The 24,030-nt window shown below is 33.3% G+C and overlaps 4 protein-coding genes across 8 annotated transcripts; 2 read left to right on the forward strand and 2 right to left on the reverse strand.

Annotated features, from left to right (window-relative positions):
- Positions 1–2,282: 2,282 nt before the first annotated feature.
- On the forward strand, positions 2,283–8,177 carry LOC114180336 (translation initiation factor eIF-2B subunit beta-like). Of its 3 annotated transcripts, none has more exons than XM_028066632.1 (11): positions 2,283–2,386; positions 2,554–2,622; positions 2,800–2,954; positions 3,735–4,022; positions 4,433–4,562; positions 5,303–5,410; positions 5,522–5,624; positions 5,710–5,835; positions 7,022–7,209; positions 7,313–7,440; positions 7,878–8,153. In XM_028066632.1, exons 2-10 carry the CDS (start codon positions 2,570–2,572, stop codon positions 7,407–7,409), a joined length of 1,248 nt encoding a protein of 415 aa, XP_027922433.1. In that variant the 5' UTR covers positions 2,283–2,386; positions 2,554–2,569; the 3' UTR covers positions 7,410–7,440; positions 7,878–8,153. The 3 variants fall into 3 exon arrangements, with proteins under 3 accessions (XP_027922433.1, XP_027922432.1, XP_027922434.1); XM_028066631.1 differs by having other exon boundaries at positions 2,329–2,463; XM_028066633.1 differs by having other exon boundaries at positions 2,359–2,469; positions 7,878–8,177.
- A 664-nt stretch (positions 8,178–8,841) lies between these two features.
- LOC114181034 (syntaxin-81) lies at positions 8,842–12,167 on the reverse strand. The gene is made up of 7 exons (XM_028067353.1): positions 11,807–12,167; positions 11,546–11,629; positions 11,347–11,451; positions 10,517–10,660; positions 10,097–10,339; positions 9,852–9,983; positions 8,842–9,274 (listed from the first exon to the last, which is right to left on the reverse strand). Exons 1-7 carry the CDS (start codon positions 11,882–11,884, stop codon positions 9,131–9,133), a joined length of 930 nt encoding a protein of 309 aa, XP_027923154.1. The 5' UTR covers positions 11,885–12,167; the 3' UTR covers positions 8,842–9,130.
- On the forward strand, positions 12,061–15,598 carry LOC114181035 (ethylene-responsive transcription factor ERF119-like). The gene is made up of 4 exons (XM_028067354.1): positions 12,061–12,161; positions 13,849–14,011; positions 14,144–14,196; positions 14,390–15,598. The coding sequence occupies exon 4, from the start codon at positions 14,409–14,411 to the stop codon at positions 15,318–15,320; it is 912 nt and encodes a 303-aa protein (XP_027923155.1). The 5' UTR covers positions 12,061–12,161; positions 13,849–14,011; positions 14,144–14,196; positions 14,390–14,408; the 3' UTR covers positions 15,321–15,598.
- Positions 15,599–16,437: 839 nt separating this feature from the next.
- LOC114181046 (carbon catabolite repressor protein 4 homolog 5) lies at positions 16,438–23,174 on the reverse strand. 3 transcript variants are annotated; one of them, XM_028067368.1, is made up of 15 exons: positions 22,942–23,174; positions 22,259–22,551; positions 21,587–21,750; positions 20,335–20,400; positions 20,186–20,238; positions 19,879–19,960; positions 19,604–19,650; positions 19,156–19,243; positions 18,859–18,951; positions 18,730–18,762; positions 18,169–18,263; positions 17,516–17,648; positions 17,240–17,325; positions 17,069–17,153; positions 16,438–16,958 (listed from the first exon to the last, which is right to left on the reverse strand). In XM_028067368.1, the coding sequence occupies exons 2-15, from the start codon at positions 22,434–22,436 to the stop codon at positions 16,893–16,895; spliced, it is 1,269 nt and encodes a 422-aa protein (XP_027923169.1). In that variant the 5' UTR covers positions 22,437–22,551; positions 22,942–23,174; the 3' UTR covers positions 16,438–16,892. The 3 variants fall into 3 exon arrangements, 2 of the variants coding, with proteins under 2 accessions (XP_027923169.1, XP_027923170.1); XM_028067369.1 differs by lacking the exon at positions 22,259–22,551 and having other exon boundaries at positions 22,942–23,153; XR_003603734.1 differs by lacking the exon at positions 16,438–16,958 and having other exon boundaries at positions 17,115–17,153; positions 17,476–17,648.
- Positions 23,175–24,030: the final 856 nt, after the last annotated feature.

The following is a 24,030-nucleotide window of genomic DNA, read 5'->3' on the forward strand; positions in this document are numbered from 1 at the left end:
AATAATTATTTTTTAAATAATTTCGTAAATATCCGCGGGTACCCGTGGATACCCGCGGATATGAAAAAAATATACGGGTACCCGCATAACGGATACTCGACGGATATGGGTACGGATACGGGGCAGATATTTAGCGGGTAGGGTATGGGGGAGCTACTACCCGTACCCTACCCGCCCCGTTGCCATCCCTAGTAGGAATAAGCCAATATAGAGTATTAATACAGCCATCTGAATAACTATAGAAATACCAACTATATGTGTAGTCTATACTAGGAAAGAGTTAACACGAAGTTTCCTCTGTAATCAAAACACAAAACATAGACTACTATCGAAAATCCTATCCTACTGTCTCAATTCCTATCCAAGAGGGGAGTATCTTCACCTGCATCTTTATCTGTTCACACAATAGTGATCATTGTAAGGAAAGAACCCAGACACAAAACACGCAGAAACAATAAAAAAGGGTAAGCTACTCTGATTAAAATAAACATACAATTCAATTATAAACATAATATCAATTCCATAATTCCAACAAAAATCACTTAAATCACAATAACACGGGAGAAGTAAATGACACTATACTCGATCATTCGGATTATGTAAACGATATTGGACCTCTTGGTGGCTTGCACCTGTGATGGTTCCCAAACTTTGCAGAGTTTGGTCTCAAGAGGTTATCACCCAACCACTCACAAGGTAAGTTCTCTTCTCGTCTAAGACTTGATCAAGTCCAAAGACTAGGACCTCCGCTACTTGTCACGACATAATCCATTTTGCTCTACTTGAACGTGAATGATTATTGGAGTTTTAGGATACCTCCAACAGTGAATCCTCATGTCCTTACATACACTGAAAACATACCCTTTAGAATTTTCCATTGGAATTATAGGCTACCCACATATCTCATAATCCAATTTATACATTTAAACCACTCATGTTTGTCAAAACATCAATTCATGCATATCATTATCCCAATTCACACTTTAACATTTAAGGTATTACTTCATCCATCTGAAACAGGAAAACAAACACTATGCTGCAGTGGTTTTCGTTCAAGCTAGAAGGTCTCGCTCAGACGAAAGAGTTCCCTTGCCTAAGCGGATAATTCTCGCTTGAGCGAGAATCAAAACAAAGAGCAACCCAAGAACCGAGCAAATTCTCGCTTAGGCTAAGCTTTCTTGCTTAGACGAGATTGCCTCTCGCTCAAGCAAAACTCGCTCGCCTAGGCGACAATTCACACAGTGGAAATTCCCAATTTGTTTTCACATGCAGAGCCCATAAATTCAAACCAAACACTCCAATTCAGCACAAATAGGTGATCCAAGCATCAATCAAGCACAAATTCATGCAATCAAAGTCATCCAAATGATTTCTATATGAAATTCAAAAAAATTAGTTAGCTCCTCTTACCTTTCTACTAATGTTAAGCTTGGTGAAATCAACCTCAAGTAGTAGGGGTAGAAATCTCAATTCAACCTAAGAAATTACATCACCAGGACACAGGAAGAGAATGAACCTATGATTAATCCCATAACAAAGATAGAATTTCAAATTCAAAGCAAAACGAAAACCAAACATAAGAGGATTGACTTACTTGAGGAAGGAAGCTGGGAGTGAAATCAACAGGGAGCTCTGCAGGAGTTTCTTCTCCAAAATCTGATTGCAAAAGAAGGAGAAGGATTAGAGTTATAGAAAGAATAGAGAGGTAACTGTTTGGAAGAGAAACTGAGAAAAAATTTGTGTGGGTGAAAAGTGTTTTTGTTTGAGTGTGGGTGGGCTGGTATACTTAGATCAAAGATTAAAAGAGAGGGATTTGACAACAATTATATAAATTTATCATTTTATTATTTTATGATTTATAATTCCATAATTTCATCATTGTATAATTTTATAATAAAATATTAAAATAACATGTGAGAAAAACTTAAATATAATATAGCAATCATATCAATAGAAATTTAATTAAAAAATATAAATTTATTAACTACTCGATCAAAAATATAATTCAAATATAAATCTATAAAACATCAATTAAAAATAAAGACTTAAAATATAATTATACCATTACATTTTTATAATTAAACCATTTAATTTTTTATGATGGGTATATTTGGATCCGAACCTGGAATATTGGGTTCCACTAATGGAACGAAAAAGCCCAACAGAAACTGGGTTCACTACATCTTATCCATACGATTGTGAACTAACATCCTTTGATGAAGATCAACGGTTATGATTTCGGATGCATATTTGAAGTCTGATTTACTATATACATTATGATCCGTGGACTTTTATCCAACGGTTACAATTAACTCACCGGTGAATTCGTTAAATTCTCGACTGCAGAAAATCTGGGTTCAGCGGAGACTGCTGCGAATCACATTCAGTACTCTTTTTCTTTCTTTCTCTATTATTTTGTCGCAAACACCCTTGTTCCAATTCCAATTGAAAACCCTTGACATTGTAATTGTACTTTAGGTTACCCTTTTATCTGTATTTCATAAAGTAAAACCCTTATTCCTTTTTTCTTATTATTAGTATTGTTATTTTCAGGTTGAGTTTGCCCAAAATGCCAGACGTTCAGACCCTTGTCAATGATTTTGTGAACAAGCTTAAGAAACGGTAATTTCTTACTCCTCTGATACTTTTTTGAGTTCAATAATGGTGCAGTAGGAGCCATCATGTGACTTCCGAGGTTTATGAACTGTTTTTGTGATTTTCTGTGTGCGAGTTTGATTTATTATTTATATATTGTTTATTTGTGATTTCTTATTTATTTATTTTGCTGAGTGATGCTAGTAAAATTGAAGGTTCTCAGGCCACAGCAAAGCTCACAGCAGAGTTGCTCCGGTCTGTGATATCACAGCAGCGGGTGCCACACACAAACCAGGCCACAGCTCTGATTCATGCAGTAAGGGCTGTAGGGGAGCAGCTTATTGCTGCCAATCCTGTTGGTATGTTAAGATCATTGTTTTTATAGTGTATTTATAACTATAAATATGCATGTTAGAGACATAATATATATATAAGTGGGAACAACCTTATTCAATAAACTAGACTTTTAGTTGAATTAGTCTCAGATCCAAATACTAAGATTGGATATCCTAAATGGTTGTTATTAGGCCGCTTGCAGATGTCCAATTCTGCAGAATTGACATTTTATATGTCTAGTCATTGGTGCGAGAGGAGTGGTTGGAGATCCTACATTCTCTAGTCATATGATAAATAGTGTAAGTGGGACGTATCACTCATTCCACATAAACTAGCTTTTGAGATTGAGTCAGATGCTAACCCAAATTCTATGGATGTACTTTGTATTGATGGTGCATACTCATTAGGTAGATGCTAGGCCCAATAGAAGATCAAAGAAGCAAAACCATCTGAAGGATTTGGATTGACGGTGCATGACTCATTAAGTGTCAGTAGAGAAGTTTGTTACAGCTGTCAATTACCTTTTATTTCATTTTGCATGTTGCAAATACCTTTTCCTGTTGCTACCATGGTGGAGAGCCAATGACTGGCCATTGTAATTAGTTTAAATACCACCACCATGAATGGAAGAAGGTGGTGAAAAATCAAATTTGTTTTATATTTAGGCAAAGGAGCTTGCCCTCAAATTCAAGCAAATGTATTTGTGCCCCTATCAGTCTCATGCAGAAGTCTATTGTGATCTGGCAAATTTTAAGATTGATTTATTGTTTGCCTTTCATGACATGTACTGTATGTGGTTGCAGAGCTAGCCGTGGGAAATATTGTGAGGCGTGTTCTGCACATTATAAGGGAAGAGGATCTTTCCCTTGCAACAGCTGCTATGGCTGGTTTGGGGGTATCAGCTGAAAGTGACGATGAAGATGATGAGGTGCGAGACGAAAATCCTGTTTTATCTGCTGCTGCTGTAGCAGCCGCTGCTAGAAGTACACTACGTCCGCCGTCACTACAAACACTTCTAGAGGATACATCTGATTCAGCTGCCGCTCCCCACACATCTTCCTCCGGGGGTGAATCGGACGGGAGAAGTAGATGTGAGGATGACACTTGACTATTGAGATTTTTATAACTTTTATAATATTTTCAAGATATTTTCTTTTTGCTTCTTAATAAAAAAAGGGTTTTGGTCATTCATGGTTAAATGCAATAAAGTGGTCATTTTTTTATTTCTTCCTTTTGAATGCAAAAATCCATGCTAGACTAAAGATTTTGTTTTTTTTGATGATTTTGGCTGATGCGTAAAATATTCTCATTTTCTCAATTTTTTTAACGATATTAGAATACTTGATTGGCTTTTTGCTGTCTATTTATTTTTTTGATCCCTGCGAATAATTTTTAATACTGTTTCCTTCTTGCGTGACATTTCATGATGAAATATTTGTTGTTGTTTTGGTGTTTAGTTGCATGTCTTTTTGTTTGAGTTTTTTGTTTTCCTTTTCTGCAGCTATTGATAAAGGTTCAAGAGTTCGGAAGTTGAAGCATGATGTCATTGAAGCAGTTAATGAACTTATTCAAGACATATCTACTTGCTATGAACAAATAGCTGAGCAGGCAGTGGAGCACATTCACCACAAGTGTGTTTCCCATGAAAATAGTCTAAATATATATTGTTTATGTTTAGATACTTTAAAGTACTTGTCTGAAAACATATTATACATGCTTTACAAAATCGGAATTGTTCTGTGACTCTGAATAACTTGCATCGAAACTTTTATATATTTACAGACCATGTTTTGAGTGGACAATGTTCCAGTAGTCTTGCTAATTTTATTCGGGAGCAATCCCAAGTCTTGTTCTGGTTTAAATGGGTATTTGTATAAATGGTTCCGACATCCAAGAGTTATTCTCTTAATGGAGCATTGAAAGATTTTGTTTCCTTAGTCGACTATTCTTTATCAAGCCTTAACATCGAACAGTACATTATATTTATTTCTAGATGTTCTGATGAATAATCACAAACTAAACCGTTAGTTGTTATTTATAACCATTGTATTACAGGCAGTGCCCATGTTAGGTGTCCAACTATATAGGAAGGTTCCAACTAACTCTTTTATGTTATTATTCATATGATCGAGTTTATCAAACACTTGTTAAAATAACCCCTTCTTAATCTACACTACTGGTCCATACGTTTTCCTTATATTTTTTATTTATTTTTGGATATTCTTGGTATCTTAAAATAACCAAGGCAATGGTTCTTCTTTTGATTTGAGCTATCATGTCTTGATATTAGGATTCGTTTTCTTGTTTAGATAGAGTAAAGTCTTGTATTGTTTTTCCTTATCTCCTCCACTGACACTTGCATATTTTTCAGTGAGGTAATTTTAACGCTAGGCAGCTCCAAAACAGTTTTGGAATTTCTTTATGCTGCGAAGGAAAAGCAAAGATCATTTAAGGTCTTTGTTGCTGAAGGTGCCCCAAGGTTTGTAGTAGTGGCTATCCAACATTTGCATGGAATGATCGTGACTTACTATCAATAAAGTTGTTTAAATATTCCATTAGACCATTTTTAATGTCGATTGTGTGCAATCAGATATCAAGGACATATCCTTGCAAAAGAATTGGCTTCCAGAGGCTTACAAACCACAGTAATTTCTGATTCTGCCGTTTTTGCATTGATTTCCCGAGTGAACATGGTATGTGAAAATCCTGGCATAAATTTTGGAATCAATTAAGACTCCTGTACTGAAGTTAAGTTGATTTGAACGTGCCATTTTATAGGTTATAGTTGGAGCTCATGCTGTCATGGCTAATGGTGGAGTTATTGCCCCAGTTGGGTTAAATATGGTTGCACTTGCAGCTCAAAGGCATGCTGTTCCATTTGTGGTACTTGCTGGGAGTCACAAGGTGAGTTCTTAACATGTAATATCTCTGTGCCCTCGCATCTGGCATGTTCTTAGGAAACAAGAATTCTTATGACTTCTGATGTTTCTATAATTTACTTCCTGTTGTGTTTAATTTGTAAAGAGGACGACAGGTTATTGTGAAATTCATGGGTGAGGCATAGAATATGAATTATTTTTTGCACATATGGACTCGAGAATTAGTTGTTAATGGATTGGATAATACATACAGCCTATACATTTATAAATTTGAATATCAGAATAAAAAGATACATAATCAATGTAGTATTTTGAATTTGTTTCACTGAAGTTTCAAAATGAATATCTAAACAATTCTTCTGAACCAAATATCAGGCAAAAAAAGTATAATAGTTCAAATAAAAATTTATATGGATCCACGACACTAGTTTTATCTTTTGCATCTTTTTGTTCTTTAACCCAAAATGGATGATAGAAATAGTTTACGAGCTATGAATAGTCAATCCATAATGTTCAATTACATGTTAGTCCATGTTTAGGCTATTTAGACAACGTATTAGTCATCAGCAGGGTATTGAGGAAGAGATGAATACAAATTGGGGTTTGGGAATGTATTTATATAAATGCAAAATATTCAAAATATACATCAAAACGAAATAGCTTGTAATTTTTTTAGCCATTAATTTAAATTAATGTTACTGAATTTTTTATTCTGATGAGGTGTAAATTCTAATGTATAAAATGGACCTTAATTATTCCATTTCAACTAGTTTCGAGAAGTTATCTAAAAAAAAATTGCATTATTTGAAAATGAAGGTACTGAGCGCCAATCAAAGTCAAGTCTAGATATCTTAAACTCTTGACCTAGTGATGTGGGGTTTGTAGAGATTTGCAATTCTGAAAATTTGAAAATAATTTATATGATGATAATAATGAATTAGTTTTCTCCATTAATATTACTAATTATGTACTATACCCCCAATGCTTCCCATTAATTGTTTTTAGGGAAACTTTGATAATATTACTGATATTAAGTTCAAAGTCCGAAGTTGTGATAATATCAGTAATAATGTACTATACCCCCATGCTTTCCATTAATTGCTTTTAAGGAAACTTTGATGCCATTTAAAAAATAGTTTGTGATCTCCCTCATCATCTCAGTTACCAAATCGTTTTGTCATTTGCTGAAAATTGCTATATTTTGTTTACAGTTGTGTCCTTTGTATCCACACAATCCTGAAGTCCTACTGAATGAACTGAGATCCCCATCTGAGCTACTTGACTTTGGGGAATTCTCAGATTGCATGGATTCTGCAAGCGGTGCTGGGTCTCTTCATGTTGTCAATCCAACCTTTGATTATGTGCCGCCAAAATTCGTTAGTCTATTTATTACTGACACGTAAGTTAGATCCAAATTGATTGGAAAAACTTCCTTTTCTTTGCCATTGGAAAATCAGTTTCCTTTTCTGCACTCATCTGACTGGAAATAAATTACTTCTCAGGGGAGGGCACAACCCGTCATATATGTACCGACTCATAGCTGATTACTATTCAGCTGATGATTTGGTGGTGAAACGAAGACCTATTACAGGGAGTTGAGTTCAGCTACCCCAAATTTTGTCCTATAAGTGTAAGTAAGCAATTCAATATTTATGTATGTACTTCTGTTTGTTATTGTTTGTGTCTCTGTCACTGTTGTATTTGGTTGGGAGGGCTGGTGAAACAACTGTGTAATTTCTGAAACAAAAAGTTATTTATTATGCATAGAAGTTGAATTTGGATTTTCTACTGAACTTTTAGTACCTGTCACGGTGGAAGGACAATATAAAAAACCCATTAGAGGTTGGTGTTTCACAATAACCAATATTGTGATAGACTAATATACTATCAGGCTTATGGAGACTGGAAACATTAATTGTTATCTTTAGTTTATTTTTGTTGAATTTAAAAATACCCGTATAGTGAATATTGTTAAACCATCAAAGATTTTTGAAGCAACATTTGTAATAGTTTTTTCTGTTTTAAAGGAAACTTCTATTCAATGACATTTGGGTGGTCCATTTTCAGGTTGTAGGTGTTCTGTGATGAACCATGAGTTAGAGACATGCTCACATTTGTGCAGTTGAAAATGAACCTCGTTTAATTCTGAGAACTGAGTTGGAAAAATTGTATGCCATGGAAATGATATGGAAAATGCCGAGTGAAATTACGTTTTTGTGGTTGTTGACTTCGTCAATAAAAAAAAACTTGTTTTAGTTTCCTGTATAACAATAGCCCCCCATTTTTATCTCTTGTACATCTTTGTTTCCTCCTCAAGAAATGATAATTCTATTTTTGGCCTTATATATTCAAACATATACTTTAGTTTTCTAATTGTTATTTGAAAATATGGTTATGATGGTGACATCTATTTGTTATTTGAACAATTGAAAATCCTAGATTTTTGAGAAAATAAAGTCAGAGGATGGTTTGCCATAAACGTAAAACAATAGTTTTCATATATATTGAATGTTCTTTATGTTCATTTTTGTGAAGTATAATAATCTCTAACTATTTTAACATGATACATGGTTATTTTTGTCTTGGTCAATATATGATACATTGAGCCGTTTTAATATCAAAATAATTATCATTTGTCTTCTTTTTTTGTTAATGGGTCCAAGAAATTGTAGTTTCTTCAATTAACAGTAAGACTTTTAATTAAAATTATCTTTAAGGAAACAGTTATAAATAAACAATCTCCCCCATCTTATTAGGAAGTATATGGAGTATAACGAACGATAGTCATTATATTGATGTAGTTTCTACAGTAGTATGGAGATTTAATTTAATTCATATCTTTTCATATGTCAAGCGACGACACTTTCTGCAAGTACCAAAATCTGTAATCTTTAATAATTGATATTGAAACTCCAATCTCATAATTAATTGATAATAAAAATATTTCATTGCAGAAGATATAATGACAAAGGCAACGCCTGGTACATAACAGGTTCAGTTAAGAATTCTTTAAGATTTCCGACAGACCTGATTGATTCAAACGAAAAGAAACAATTTTTTATCCCTTCTCTTTCCTTTTATCCCTCCAAATTTACAAACGAAATAAAATATTTTGATTCTCTCCCCTCCTACAAAACAGTAGGGGAGGTCCTCCTTTTGTAATTCCCTTCATAAATTGATCACTAAAATTCTTTCTCCAATAACCAAATACATCGCATCTAGAAAAAGATTCCTTCCTAGGGGTAAAAACAGATATTGACAGCAATAGAGGCCAGGTTTCTATAAGAAGATACACTGTGCTAGCAGAAAACCAAATGCATTTAACTATACCAATCAAGAAAGAGGATTGAAAAAGTAAGCACAAATAGAAACAGTAAAAGAAATGTCCTGCTGCTGCTATTCCGCTGAATGGCTTGTGAGAGTTCTTTGTTACCGAGCTCAACATTCTTAGTCGCTTCAACAGCCTGTAAAAGCCAGCAGAAGCACGATTATATTTCTTAGAAATTGGAAATGCAACTATTTTTAGGCAGAATAAACAAATTTCAAGCACTGTGATGCACTACAATCTGGAAACCTGTGAAAATTATTATACCTTAGCGATATTAATTAAAACACAGAATGTGGATATTAGAATTATTAGGTGTATAAGATATTGACTACTTATTGTAATTACGGAACTTTTAGTTTTCTTGGGGTTCTTGCTTATTGGGGGTTATTTTTAATAAATTTATTTCAAGAGTTTAGTCCCTTATTATTATCGGGGTAACAAGCGGGATTTGCATACTATCAAGATAGCTGATTACTGAGATTTGCAGAATTAAGCCTTGAATTTGATTTGAATCAAGCATACCAATCCTATTTTTATATATGTGACCTATTTCCATCCCTGTTCTACACTAATTCCAGTTTCACATTACTTGGCTATACTTGGAAGGTGGGTTAATGACAGGGGGTGGGCAGTATAGACATGATAGATGGCAGCCTTCATGTGTTCCCAAAAAACAAGAAAACAGGAGGGTAGAATATGATATGTTATATAACCTGCTCATAAAGATGCTCAATTTGCTGAGATTGTTGCAAAACATGAGTAGACATGAGGTGATTTAGTGCAGACATTTCCACCATCTTAGTTTCGGTTTCTTGAACTGTATCGAGAAGATTAGTCAATTCCACCTAATTAAAAGAAACAATGGCAAAGGGTTAGTCACGAGAATCTAAAAATCTTCAATTAAACAAACGACAGAATAAGACCTACATAAATTCATAAATAAATTGATTTTTATTACCTGCAGGGCACGTGTTTCATCGTCCAAGAGTTGTTGCTGGACTCTTAAAGGCTCAGCACGTAACTCTTCAGGTTCTCTGAGCTCCATGGTATCTGGTTTTGAGGTTTCTGCAGAATCTTTTCTGGTTACACGGTTAAGTTTTCTCCGTGGTATTGCTTTATTAATAGCATCCTGGAAGCGTACAGCTCTTAGCTGATCAAACTGTGCAGTGACTGTATGGAGTCTCTCACTTAAAATTAGAACCTAAAATTGGACCCAAGTAAACATTAGTATACAAAAAAGTAAATAGCCATATTCATGAACTTGTTAGTATTCAGATAACATTATCAAGCATACACTCTGCATAAGGGATCATACAACTGCTCAACCCACATACGTAACTAATAGCAGAAAAAATCAACAAGCACAAGATGTCCTCACCACCCCATGTTTGTGGGCAATCATGTCGGCATTAGATTTTGTAGTCGCAATGCCAAGCCAACCTTTGGAAGTTTCCTCTTCTTGATTTATACTATTCTTAAGAATATCAATTTGTTCCTGGCATGTTTTAATAAAAGTACTAACCTGCACCGAATTCATTACAAGATTATAGTAAGTGATAAGCAAAACTGACGCTATACGATTAAGAGATATCAATGCTTTTTGACCCAAAAATACAGAGAAGGCTAATAAAAATTATATAAGCAGGTAAAGGCCAAATTGCTTGGCAGGCTTAAAATAAGTTCTATCTATATATTGTTGTGAGCCGTGAACATTGAAGGAATGGTGTGAACAGCAAATACAAAAAAAAAAAACCGCCTTTGAAAATTCAACTATGAGAGAACCAATGTGATTTAATAATGATAGTGCTAGCAGTGAAAAAATAAAATTAATACCAGCCTAAGATGGGACCATAAACGAATAACACGTTAGCCCCAAACATATATATCTTAATCTCTTCTATCACTCGCTTCTTGATCAATTTCTTGCTATTGGTAATTTCTCTTTCTATTGGCTGTTTCTTCCCCTAGACGACATGTATAAAGGAACAGACTTCACGGACCAAATCGCAAGGCTGCCTAAGTAAACTAACTCATGTCTTATAATGTACAACACAGTGCTGAGAAAACTCTAAATCATCCAATGCCAGCCAACAACAAGCATGGAATCATGACCAAGGAGAAACACCATACTTTTGCCAATAAGTACTACGATTTTCCAATCATCAAACAAGACACCAGAATACTCTTAAAACTAGAATCCCAGCTTACTTCATGCTCGATGCTATCTCTTTCCTTTTCTGTGGTGCGATGCAGATCCGTATAGTCCTTTCTATGCTTCGACAAAAACTGATCCAGCTCTCCAATACTCTCCAGCTAAAAACAAAGACCAAGAAAAAAGGTCACATCACATAAAATTAGCACAGCACATAACTACAGACATGAATAAACTTTTGAAAGCCGAGTCTACCGTCTTCAATGCGGCTTTGGAAAATGGAGACCTTTGCGGCGGTTTATGGATAATGAAAGATGCCATAATTGACGCTACTTTAGCCTGCCAAACGAATTCATCACAGTGAGATTAGAAACCATCCAATGCTCAAACCAATAACCAATTACAATCAACACGTGTTCATAAACCCTATTCAGACAAACCCAGACGTGACATTTTCACACACTAGAAAAATTAACGATTTGAATTATGAAGATCGCAAAATTGTGAACAAGGAACCTCGTCGTAGCCCAAAGAGTGAGCGGTGTGGCGCACGGCATCTTTGAAATCCTCGGTTCTGTCCCTCGCTTTTACCATCTCTCAATTGCGATCGATCAATGGGAATTCAGAAAGGAGAAAAGGAACCGAGATATCGTGCGACGCGATATGATGATACAATAAGATTGAATGAGTTTCAATTTCAAATTTGGAAGGATTGTATGGTGCAGTTGTTCTTGAAAGTGTGAAATACAGGTAAATGGGTCGGAGAAGGGCGCTGAAGGAAGCTCTGAGAAACCTAAACAAAGGGAAGAAGAGGAAGAAGAAGACCAAGACGAAGCTTTGATGAGATCTAAACGACTCGTTTCACTCCATGGTAAAATTCTTTCCTCTTCTTTTCAATATTTTTATCCAATCACACACTATTTTAGAATCTACCTTTTAAAATAATTTTAATCACTAAAAATAAAAATTATTCGGATAAGACTATTCTGTTGATTTTTTTTTCTTATATAGTCAATTTGACTAGCTTGAATAAATATTTTTAGAACTGATATTTTTTTTTCCAAAAATTATTTATTTGAAAAATAAATAGATTTTTTAATTAAATAAGAAGATTATTTGTCTTTAATACAAATTCATTATATATTTGAATGAGTTCATATTTTTTTTAGTGACCTTATTCATTCTTATGAATTTTTAGTTTGAGCAACTTAGGATATTTTGAACGAATTTGAGCTAATAATAAAAGAGTGTATTAGACTCTACATTTTCTATCTATTTCTTACTTTTTAGACATTTATTAGGAACGTTACCTTATAACAATAGTACTAGGACATCTCTGTTAATAAACTATAATAATTATAAAATGAAGTAGTAGAAATTAAGTTTCATATTACCTCTTCACTCAGTAAAATTGAAAAAAGGTTTCTTATTTTGAAAATTTAAATATAACTAAATTGTAATTCCATGAACTTTTAATCATTTAAAAGTATTGTGATATTTAAACTTAACAATATTTGTAGTGAATATAACTTGGTAATAATTATAAAAATAATAATATAAAAATAAAAATATTAAAAAAATTTGACTGTCCTTCTTTAATATATTTAATTTTTTTAGACAAAATTTTAATATTAATTAAATTCAAGTTTCATTAAGGATTTCAGTTACAGTTCTGTAAATGTAACCTTCCTTTTCGCAAATCTTAAAGCTGAGTCATCAACAAAAGAAAACCAGACAAACAAAGAAAACCAGAAAATCAGAGAAAACCAGAAAAAAGAGAGAGAGAAAAGAAGAAAGAAGGAATTTGTATTGACTGGACCCACCAAATTGTTTTCCTTTTTCTCATTTTCTATGATTTCATCTAAAAGGTTAGAAAATAACTACACATGTTTATTACACTTTCTTTTCTACTCACTAACGTTACAAAGTAGCTGAAGTTTCAATCTTTAAAGAAAACCAAATTAATTAACACTCACAGTTTTTAATAAAATATTAATGACTTTTTAATTTATTTCAAAATGAATTACATAGATGCTTATATTTACATTAATAACTAAAAAAAAATCAATTTACTTCTTAAAAACAAAGCAGAATTCAGTACTTGATATAAACTATGAAAATGTCTTAATGGCATGTGTTGGAAATTGTCTATTTCGATTTTGTTTAAAATGAAACCTTAAAATCCTCATGAACTATGTCAATGTAGAAGACATAACTAATTTTACATGATTTTGTTATATGTTTCAATGATTTGAAAAGATGTGAGTTCAAGTGAATTGTGAAAAGGTGAAGAGAGAGTGTTGGTTGGGTGAGAGAAAGAGAAACAAGTTTTTTGAGCATCATTGTCCAGTCAAATTCAACATCAGTTACTTTCCATACTGTCATCACACGCTGCTTGTTTGGTTTCCTTGTTGTATCCACGAGAAACAAAAATCACAACTTCCAAACAAAAATATAAAATAGAGTCATTAGTAAGTTACTTTTGGTTTCCTTAGACTTTCAAACGCTGCTTATTTATTACAACATTTGTTTCTACGTCCCCTTCACTTCCTCTCCAGACTGCACAGTAAATGCTTTCTGCAGAAAACGGCATGAATCTCAATATCTGGTTTGAAGCAGTTTCTGTGTGCTTGTGTGCTTCCTTGAGTTAAAGCCTCTGCATGCAACTCTGGTCACTCCATCAGTGATAACTTTTTTACCAGAGATTAAAAGATCAAAAGGGTATGTGAGTTCACCTTGGTATCTGTAATTCAGTGTCTGACAAAGGTTTTTACGTTTTTTTTTTTTTTTTTTGTTTTCCTTATCATTTTTCACTCAGAAATGTTCATTTTTTCTTTACCCCTTTTAATGCAGGACTTATATGTTGTTGGGGTTTGAATGCTTTGGAGCTCTTATAGTTGATACAAGTAAGGGTGATGATTCATAGTGTTATTTTGTGACTTTTGGCTTTTCTACTCAAATTTCTTGATGATTCTGCTGTTTGATATTTTCTTTGCTTTTTGCATTTTGCTTCTGGTTTAGAACACTGCTAATAGTGATTTTACTATACTTGAATAGTATTGTTATCTTTGGTGAAGGATATTTGTTAAAAAATGTCAGGAATTCCAAGCAAAAGGAAATGGAATGTAAGAGAGGAAAAGAGAAGGTTCCAGGCAAAGAAAAAAACGTAAAAACAGTAAGGAAAATTAGAATTGTGTACACTGACCCTGATGCTACAGATTACTCAAGTGAAGAAGAAGAAGAAGATGATAAGTTGTTGAGCAATGGGTATGAGTTAAGTGGTTGTTGCTCCAAGAGGGTTGTGAAGGAAATCTTGGTTCCATGCATGCAAAGCAAGTTACAAGAAGAGAATTCTTCAGAAGATGTAAACAGTGAAAAGATGAAAGCAAGTGCAATCCATTTTTCAAGTAGGAGGATGAGGAAACCATCAAGCATGTACAAAGGTGTTCAACGTAGGAAATGGGGGAAATATGTGGCAGAAATTAGAGATCCTATTCAAGGGTTGAGAGTGTGGCTTGGTACATTTGATACTGAACAAGAAGCTGCTATGGCTTATGAGAGAAAGAAGAATGAGTTTGAAAGCTCGAGAAAAAGGGATGATGCAGTGGCTTTTGACAGTTCCAAAGAAGTGTTGTTTCATGCATCTCCATCATCAGTGCTTGATGTCTGCTGCACTACAAAAGCTTCACTAGATGTTAGTGACCCGAATGATTCAGTCAAAGAAAAGTTCAATGTGGAAAAGGTTGGTGAAGATGTGGAACCAGTTAACAGTGAAGATAATTCAACACAACTTTTGCTGGAGGAGCCAGTTATGGCATCATTGTTTGGTTGTGATGGTTTCTATTTGGATGAAGCAGAGAAAAGGGGAATTTTGCTTGATAATGAGTTTTATAATTTCTTGGACAATGACATCAAAGGTGGTTTTATGTGGAATGTGGAACATGGAGAAGCCACTGTTCTTCCCCCTGTGGACAGTGCTTTTGATGAGTTAGCTTGGATTGATGAAACTCTAGATTGGGAAAGCTCATAAAATTTTTTAATCACTTGTTTGGACCAGTTTTTACATTAGTTTTTTCTGAAACAAAAAATTCTTCGTAAGTCAAAAATATTATGCATAACTTACAGTTAACAATTTAGATAGCTGAAAATATTATAGCAGAAGTTTATGCAGAAACTCGTTTAAATAGGTTACTGGCTGCATGAGTTTTAGCATATTGCATTTTAACTGTTGAGACTTGAGGCTTTATTTCCATTGTGAAGAACTTTGCTGCAGATTGGAGAAACCGTTTTTGTAGTTTTTCAATTTTGTTAAGAAACTAAATCTGTTTCATATTTTCTTCAGTGTGTCTTCATGTCTTTGATCTTTTTCCTTCTTGCTTATTATATCCACTTTGAAAAGACATTGCTCCCGAGTGTGTACTTTATTTGGTTTTGGCTACTGTTATTGCATGGAAAATCAAAACAAAAAGAGAATGCCAAAGTAAAGTTAAAAGCAAAAGCATTACAATCACAGAATAAATGTTCCCCGCATGAAAATTTTTAGCAACTATTTTCCCTTAAGGCATAAGCACAAAAAACTAATTCAGCATGGATCATTTGAAAATATCCTTGTTTATTCCTGTTCTGCTCGTGGGGTGTCTGATAACTAGAATGAATAGGTTTGGATGAACTTATTCTAAGTTTTTCTTAAAGGAAAAAAAAATATATAAAATTTTCAATTATGTATAAACTAATTTATTTTTTTCTTTTAGAAAAAACTTATGGAATAGTTCATCCAAAAAGACACAATCTACAGAAATACGCTGGTTCTCATAAAATCTCGTGCAATTTAGACAGTGAGCTTATGACATAAAAATGCCTTCTTATGTAATTCATGAGTTTTTTTTCTTCACTGTTGGTAAAATACATCTTTTAGTTTAATCAAATAACAAAAGTCATACATCAAGTATCTGCTTGGTTTTCGCTAAAATGGCCTAATAGATAAAAAATTCGTTTCATATTTGCTTCAGCAAGTTTAAGTGAAATAACTCAACGGATAAACAAAAACAACCTAAACTGGTGCTAACAAAAGGAAAGAAAACAACCATGATGTGACTAAATTTTTAAGTACGATGGGTAATTATTTGAAGAATTGGAGGGGAAACGAGGGCCGTAAAAGAGAATAATTCATAAATTGATAAATATTTTTCACTATTACATTTGGAGAATTGGAGTTTCAATTTTGAAGATGCTGCATAAAACTCTCTAAAAGAGTAGTGAAAATAGCAGCAAATTTATCTTTGAATATCATAATATTTTAGATATACACTGACTGCTCTCTGAAAATCGCAACACAGCAAGTTCTTGATGAATTTTAAAGCACTTTCAAGTTCCACGCAGCATCTAGAAAGGAGGAATTTGCAGATCAATTGCAAGACGATGCTTATCAAGTGCAATTCACAGCAAGATCTCATGACGCTCCTTCACGGCTAAAGGAATCAGAAGAGTGTGAAATCTTGAAAGGAAAAGAGGACATAATTGTAACCATTCAATGAGAATTACCATGGCGACAATGCTTTGACTCTCAATCTCCATATTTGTTAATCAGTTTAAGGTTCAGACCTCAGCATTGTTGTTGTTTGCTAAAAGCCAACTCACATACAACAGCTAGGTGATCACTTCCCCATTTCTACAAGGCATAAGAATCATAAAGACACAGATAATCCAAATCCAAAGTGGAACAAGTTACATTAGCGCATTACAGAATATGGTTTCAAGAACTAGCTTTAAGTAGATTACCTCACTGGGGAGTCCTCCAGATCTTCTAAGAATATCAATTGGCAAGGTTTCAAGAACTCTAAGTGGAACAAGATCATCGGAATGCCTGATTACCAATGACATCGGTCACAACTAACAAACACAATTTGTAAATGCATATAATTTTTGGCGTTTGTTAAATAATATAATTACCAGATATAATCAACAGTTCCCATGAACTTGGAGTGGTATGATGTTGCCAAGGGCTCCCCAATATCATCTCTTGTTCTACGGTCTCCCTGCAACCATAAGTACATGCGATTTATGAAGATGAAGTGGGAAATATCAAGACTGTTTGAATATCCAACTAAAATCTATAAGGAGTTTCCCATATTAATATTAGATGTACAATCTTTATATCACAATCACAAAGAAGTTGCCGAAATAACCGATTGTAACAATTTTAGGTGGCAGATTAAAACAGCATACAGGAACACCACTATAAGCACTGCGGAGTTTGAGCTGGTGCTGAAGTTGAGTGATTCCTTTCGCCCCTGTTGCAATTCTTAGTTCTTCCACACTCCATCTATATAGCAATTGCCTTGAAAGAGTCATCGAAATGCTGCACCAGATACCCAAATAATTATTACAGAACACCTAACATATAAAGTTTTACGTAACAATGATGATAACCCTTCCCTCTAAAATTGGACAAATAATAACAATACTTGAAACAGAGGCAAGAAACTGGTTAAGTGAACATCTTGGTTTAGAGGAGAGTTCTCAGCTCAATCAATTATATAGAATCTCGTAATTAGGGAAAGAAGATTACAAAGTCAATTAGATGTTCTATAGCCTAATTAGGTGAGCAAATAAAAAGGATATAATACAACAAAATTTACAGGATAAACAAGGAAATAATCAACAACAGCAATAAAAGGCAATAATATTATTTATCATTAAGAACAACAAAAGACCACATTATCCATATCAACAAATAATCTACAGTGTCGACAAATAAGTGATCCTTAATCTGTTCCAGAATTGATAATTGTGTTGTTCTTTTTCTATATGAGAGAGTGGGGAGTGGAAGTTATGGCAGATAGTAACCAAAACTTAAAGTTAGGAAAGACAAAAACTACCTAGCATCATCACGAATCTGTGATCTGAAGAGTCTACTGGACTGGATTTCAAGCTGTCCTGACATATTTCGGCGATCATGTAATTGGATGTCTAACTGCAATAAAATAAACACTGAAAACTCATTCATGGCCCCCTCTCCTCAAAGAACAAGTCACACCTCTAACTGTATTTGGATTTTTCCATTAATTGAATGGAATGGGACAAGTAAGGATGAACTGAACAGGGAGGGGAATTAATGACACAAAGCTAGCTTTACCTTTGGGTTCCTCTCATTCCAATCAATTTCCAAGTCAACAAAAATTGATTTTTTGGAAGAAACAATCGGCAAATAGATCCTCAAGAATTCTTTTACAATCCTATCTATTTTCAAACCCCCAAACAATGGAATATGTTCCCCTTTCCCTCATACCCTTTCTGTGCCCCCATCATCTGTAATGTAATCCTGATAAATTATTTACTGATGGTTTGAGACATTACATATAGTCAAATTTCTCAGATACCGCACACAAATAAGCTAAAAGGCTAGAGAATATACCATGACAAGGAGATGACAAACTCACCTTTGACGAAGACAGAAACTGGTATATGGCACTCTGAAGCCTCAGACGATACGAAACAAAATGAAATAACAGCACATTAGATAACTAATCTGAAATAGATAAACTACTAAGTATAAAGCAGTATCATACCTGTGGAACACTATTCAAGTCCCCAGCAATAATAACAGGGATGTTGCCCCATTCTTGTGACAACTTGTAAGCTTTATCAAGTAAAAGTCTGACCTGTCCATTATCATGTAGTAGTTTTCCATAATAAAAAAAAATATTAGACAACTTAATTAACTATAGACAATTAAATGCATTTGTTTAAGGTAAAGTAATTTGCACCAACCCTGGCCCAAAAAATATAATATTAAAAAGTTTAAAAAATGAATCACATGCACAAACACAAATAAGTATAATGATACTCATCTAGTTAAGAAGTACCTGGCCCAGTTTGATGTCACCACGATTTGGGTTGAATAGCACATGTATGTTTCCCACAACAAATCTTCTTTTTCCTGTGGATGGTTCCCTATAGATGACGATCATATTAGTTGCTAAGTGGAAAACTTGAAAAATCACTGGCCGTAAAATAGACACCATGTGTGTGTGAGAGAACATATGTGAATACATGAGTCTACTCATTAATATTTCAAAAATTTTCAATTTTAAACTTTGGTGCTAAAAATTAGCGATGCAATACAGTTTCAAGAAGAGAAGGAAATAATAGAAACAAGTCACTGGTTGGTATGCAATAACTTGGTATACAAAAGTAAATAGGAGTCATTCAAGAATACTGGAATAGAAGCACACCCAAGTGTTATGTGAAAACCGTGTCAAAGACTGCAAACGATTGTGTTTATGTTACCCATTTTGGACATGTAAAACTTACATTGTGGTTAGGTTACATGCGTCAGATTCTTTTTTATCACGGTTTGCCTGTAAATTGATAATAAAATAGAGTAATAAGATATAAAAACACTTTATTTCATTGCAGCGAGAACACATGTATGCATGGCATTCAGGAGGACATACAACAGAATATAAGATGGGGGGAACTAAAAAATTTGTATAACAGATCATAAATCCTTCTAATGAAAGACAATGAAGCAAATATAAAACACAGGATGGAAACAACTTAGAAAAATAAAACCAAACCCAAAATACCTCCAAAATACACAGCTGGGCAACATTGTTGCGCATGCCAAATCTTTGGAACTCTATATCTTCTTGATGCAGAAGATTGAATCTGCATTCACATTACAAAATATAATTAGGCCAAATTAGGAATTCGATATTTCTCAATTGATATGTTCTACATTAGCACATTTTTTAACTGTTGGTTCTCTATTGCATCAAGAAATACTTACGCATCTCATTTAATTATGTCAAAGGACAACAATGTAAATAAATTGATTAATATAGGATACAAAAACTCAATTACGTAAATGGTTTATGGGTTAGGGAAACCTACAATTTGTCTTTCCAAAATACAGCACATCCATCTTTTGCTTCCCCAGTGCGAGCCTGTGACAAATGAAAATAATGATCCACATAGGTACTTGATTAAAATATTAGGAGTTTTAAAACTAACATGATAGTTTAAATGTGTATGTAATATACCTTGTAAGTTCCTTTAAAGCCACTGTTCTGGAAAAGATTGTCTAGATCATTAAAATGATCAACCTCCTTCAGACACAAGATTTATGAGAAAGCAATTCTTCAAATACAATTCTATAATGTAGAAAATTAGCTTACAATTTCAAGTAGAGAATAAACACTAAATCGGGTACAACTAAGCTGTTTGATTGTGCCAACTGGAATTAACATCAGTGTGACTTGTGTCTTTTACACTATTTATGGTCCATCTTGACTTTCATCTCTTCCACTTCTATATCAAGTTCACCGTTTAAAATTTAATACATAAAAGCAACCTCAAGTTGTGTTTATTCCTACTCCTTTACATTGTCGCTGTTTTGGATTCCTTTGACCAAATAAATATATGAAGGTGAATGACATGGTATTGTTTGATTGCATCATATGTATTTGTTCATACAACTATTGAACTAATTTATGAATGATTACGTATAGCAGTAGTTATTAGTTAAATCCAAGATGCTACTGATAAGATTCTATAAAAGATTTCGAACCAAATCTTCTATATAAATCAAGTTATTAATTACATATTATTAATGAGTACAAAATATTTCGAACTTAATTTTAAGCTCTTATGATATTTAAAAACATATTTTAAAGATTACATTCAGTCTTGTGAGTATTCACATTTTAAATGGTGAATTGATATAAAGATGAATAATAAAACAGTCAAGGTGAACCATAAAATATGCGAAAGGATGGTAAAAATATGAGAAATAATACGGCGATGTCTTGGCTAATAATTTATGTACAAGGTAGGATTTAATTCAAAATTCAAAAGTACTTTCAAGAATCAAAATGACAAGAAGCGGTTAAGTTTAAGAACTGCTTCGAAAACAACATGATAACATGTCATAATTCTTGAATAAGTACGATTCTTTTAAAAAAATTGGATAGTCTAGTGTCAACTACAACTACAACTTCAATTGCCACGTAGTCAACCAGCGTGCCACGTTGATGTAGGCATTAGCTTTCGCAAAGGTCTATTAATGGAAGGATAAAATTGAGTAGTCTTCTTTACATTCAAGGACATTTTAATAATTATGTTGCCTTCATACCCTAAAATGACAATGTCAAGCACTTTCATGGACATATTTGGTCATTCATCAGCTCTTCTTTTCTAGCTTTCAAAGCTTAATACTGATGCATAAATCGTAAAGATAAAAAAATGGTCGAAAGTTGTAACCAGTATTCAATGTATAACAGCTGGAAGGACTACCTGGAAACACAGTATGCTGGCATTATAGTTGTTAATCTCTTCAAGTATGAGCCTTTTCCGCTTGTCCCACTCCAAGAACCTATGTGGAATATTAGAATACAGATCCAGATGATTTGATGCATTTTCAACACCAAGTATATTGTATGAAACAACCACAATTTTATCTGCAAGGGAAGGAACAATTCAGATTAGTAAATATGATATAAACACTATTTAATCTGAAGTCTAAATGACACAATTAACAGGGGTACCCAAATGTAAAGTATTAGCTATCTTCATCATGGACAGTTAGTTATTGCGGGGTGGGGTTACACATGAGCAAGCAGATCTCATCTGTACATTCACACCTTTATTTTTTTTTAAATTTCTTTTGTTGCCCTCCTCCTTAGACAGCTGAAATTTTGGGATAAGGCACCAACTAAAATGTATATGAATATGTAGAATGTAGAATGGCATCCGGTAATTAAATTCTCTATTATTTATACCTAAAATTCCAACCTTTTCCTAAAAAGAAAAATAACCAAAACAAACAGAAGTCACTTTTCTACACAAAAACATACGCATCCTCGGACATGTGCCCACACGGGTGATGAATTTGTATGACATTTGAATACATAATTTCATAGTGAAATAGAATTCAAACTAATTATTATTTCCCTAGAAGCAGATAACCTTGTAATTCTGAGTTCTGACCCATGCAATTAGAACAATCTTTTGATGAGAAAACCCATCTCCTGGAACACACTCCGCATTCAAAAAAGGGAGATTCCAGCTGAGGTGTTTCCTGCTTTGACGAATAACAAGTGCTTAAATTTTCTGGAGGAGGGCTTCCGCAATCGTGGCCTGCCATACCATCGGCCAGGATAGACGGCAACAGCACATGAAATCAACTTGGTCTAGAATTTTCAATTCACTCAAGAAGATTCCTTATTGGGGACACACAGTAGGGTGTTATTGATATGCACCTGTTTTACATCTCTTTTCAGTATCATCATGAATGTAGCATTCATAGGAACAATCCATGCGGAAGCAAGCAACACACAAATAACAAACCGTTTAGGCGTTTATCAATTGTCACACTCTCACACACATTAATTAATAAAGCGCCTCTTCATTTTACCTAAAAGGCAATAAAATGAATACATTCCCCAATTTTTAAAAATAACATTGAAAAAGCCATCAATTGGATGCTATCCTAATCAATTGTACACGCCATTTTCAATATTCCAAAAGACTATGAATCTTCTCTCTGTTCTTATCTCTTCAAATTCCCACACAGTGTTAGAGAAATGGAATACAATTGGAAGTGAATGCATATTCAAAGTGAAACAGAATTCGAATTAAATTATTCTGACCCGTGCAATTTGAAGAGTCTTTGGAAGAGACAACCCATCTCCTACTCCGACGTTCAGACTGAGAACGTCTTCTTCGTTTTGACGGAGAATTTTCCGGTGAATGCCTCCGACGCTTGCGCCGAACCATGTTTGCGCCGCTTCCACTGTTCATGACCTCTGTTGATAGTGTTCAACAGTTTCTCTTGTGTTAAATTGCTAAATTATCGTTTATCATCACCTTTAGATTAAGTTTGATTCTCTTGTGTTAGAACTAAAAAAATGCAATTTAATCTTTTATGATTTTAAAATGAATTAAATGTTTTATTTTCTGTTTAAATTTAATACAATAACTTTTAAAATAGTAATAATTAACATTTTTTATAAATATGTTTACCAGATAATGATATTACTATTTCATTACAGACAATATTAAATCATTTGTATCAATATTAAAATTAAAACAATAATTTATTTTTATTTATTTAATTATTTATATGAATATTAATTTTTTTAAATAGAAGGACTATATAAAGAGTATTTATAAATTATTATTTTATATCACAAGTTTATATCTTTTGAAATATTTCATTAAATCAATGTTTTTGCAAGGGATAATAATTTTATAAAGAAATTGTATTGAATATAAATGGGATTTATAATTGTGTTCAAAACTTCTTTCTAAAAAAAATCGTTAATGATAGTTTATATATATATATATATATATATATATATATATATATATATAATATTATTTATACATAAACAGATTCATCATTTATCTTTTTCTTTTTCATTTTATCGATAATTTTCACATTCACACAGTAAATTGAATAAATTAATTCTCTTCCATTACTTGTTAAACAACTTATTCAGTTTTAGAGATTCCCTCCTTGAATCAAAATGTCAAACACTTATTTAAAAATTAAAATTACGAAGAAAATTATTTTTCTAACGATTAAACTTTGACAACTTTTTTCTATAAATAACTTTAATATAATTTAAAATATTAGTAAAATAGGATTTTTTTTTCACTAATTTCATGTTTAATATTTTAAATAACAAATACCAAATTGGGTGAGCATATCAAATCACATCTATTTAACAAAATCA

This window comes from Vigna unguiculata, chromosome 4, assembly GCF_004118075.2.
Source record: "Vigna unguiculata cultivar IT97K-499-35 chromosome 4, ASM411807v1, whole genome shotgun sequence".
NCBI classification, from domain to species: Eukaryota; Viridiplantae; Streptophyta; class Magnoliopsida; order Fabales; family Fabaceae; genus Vigna; species Vigna unguiculata.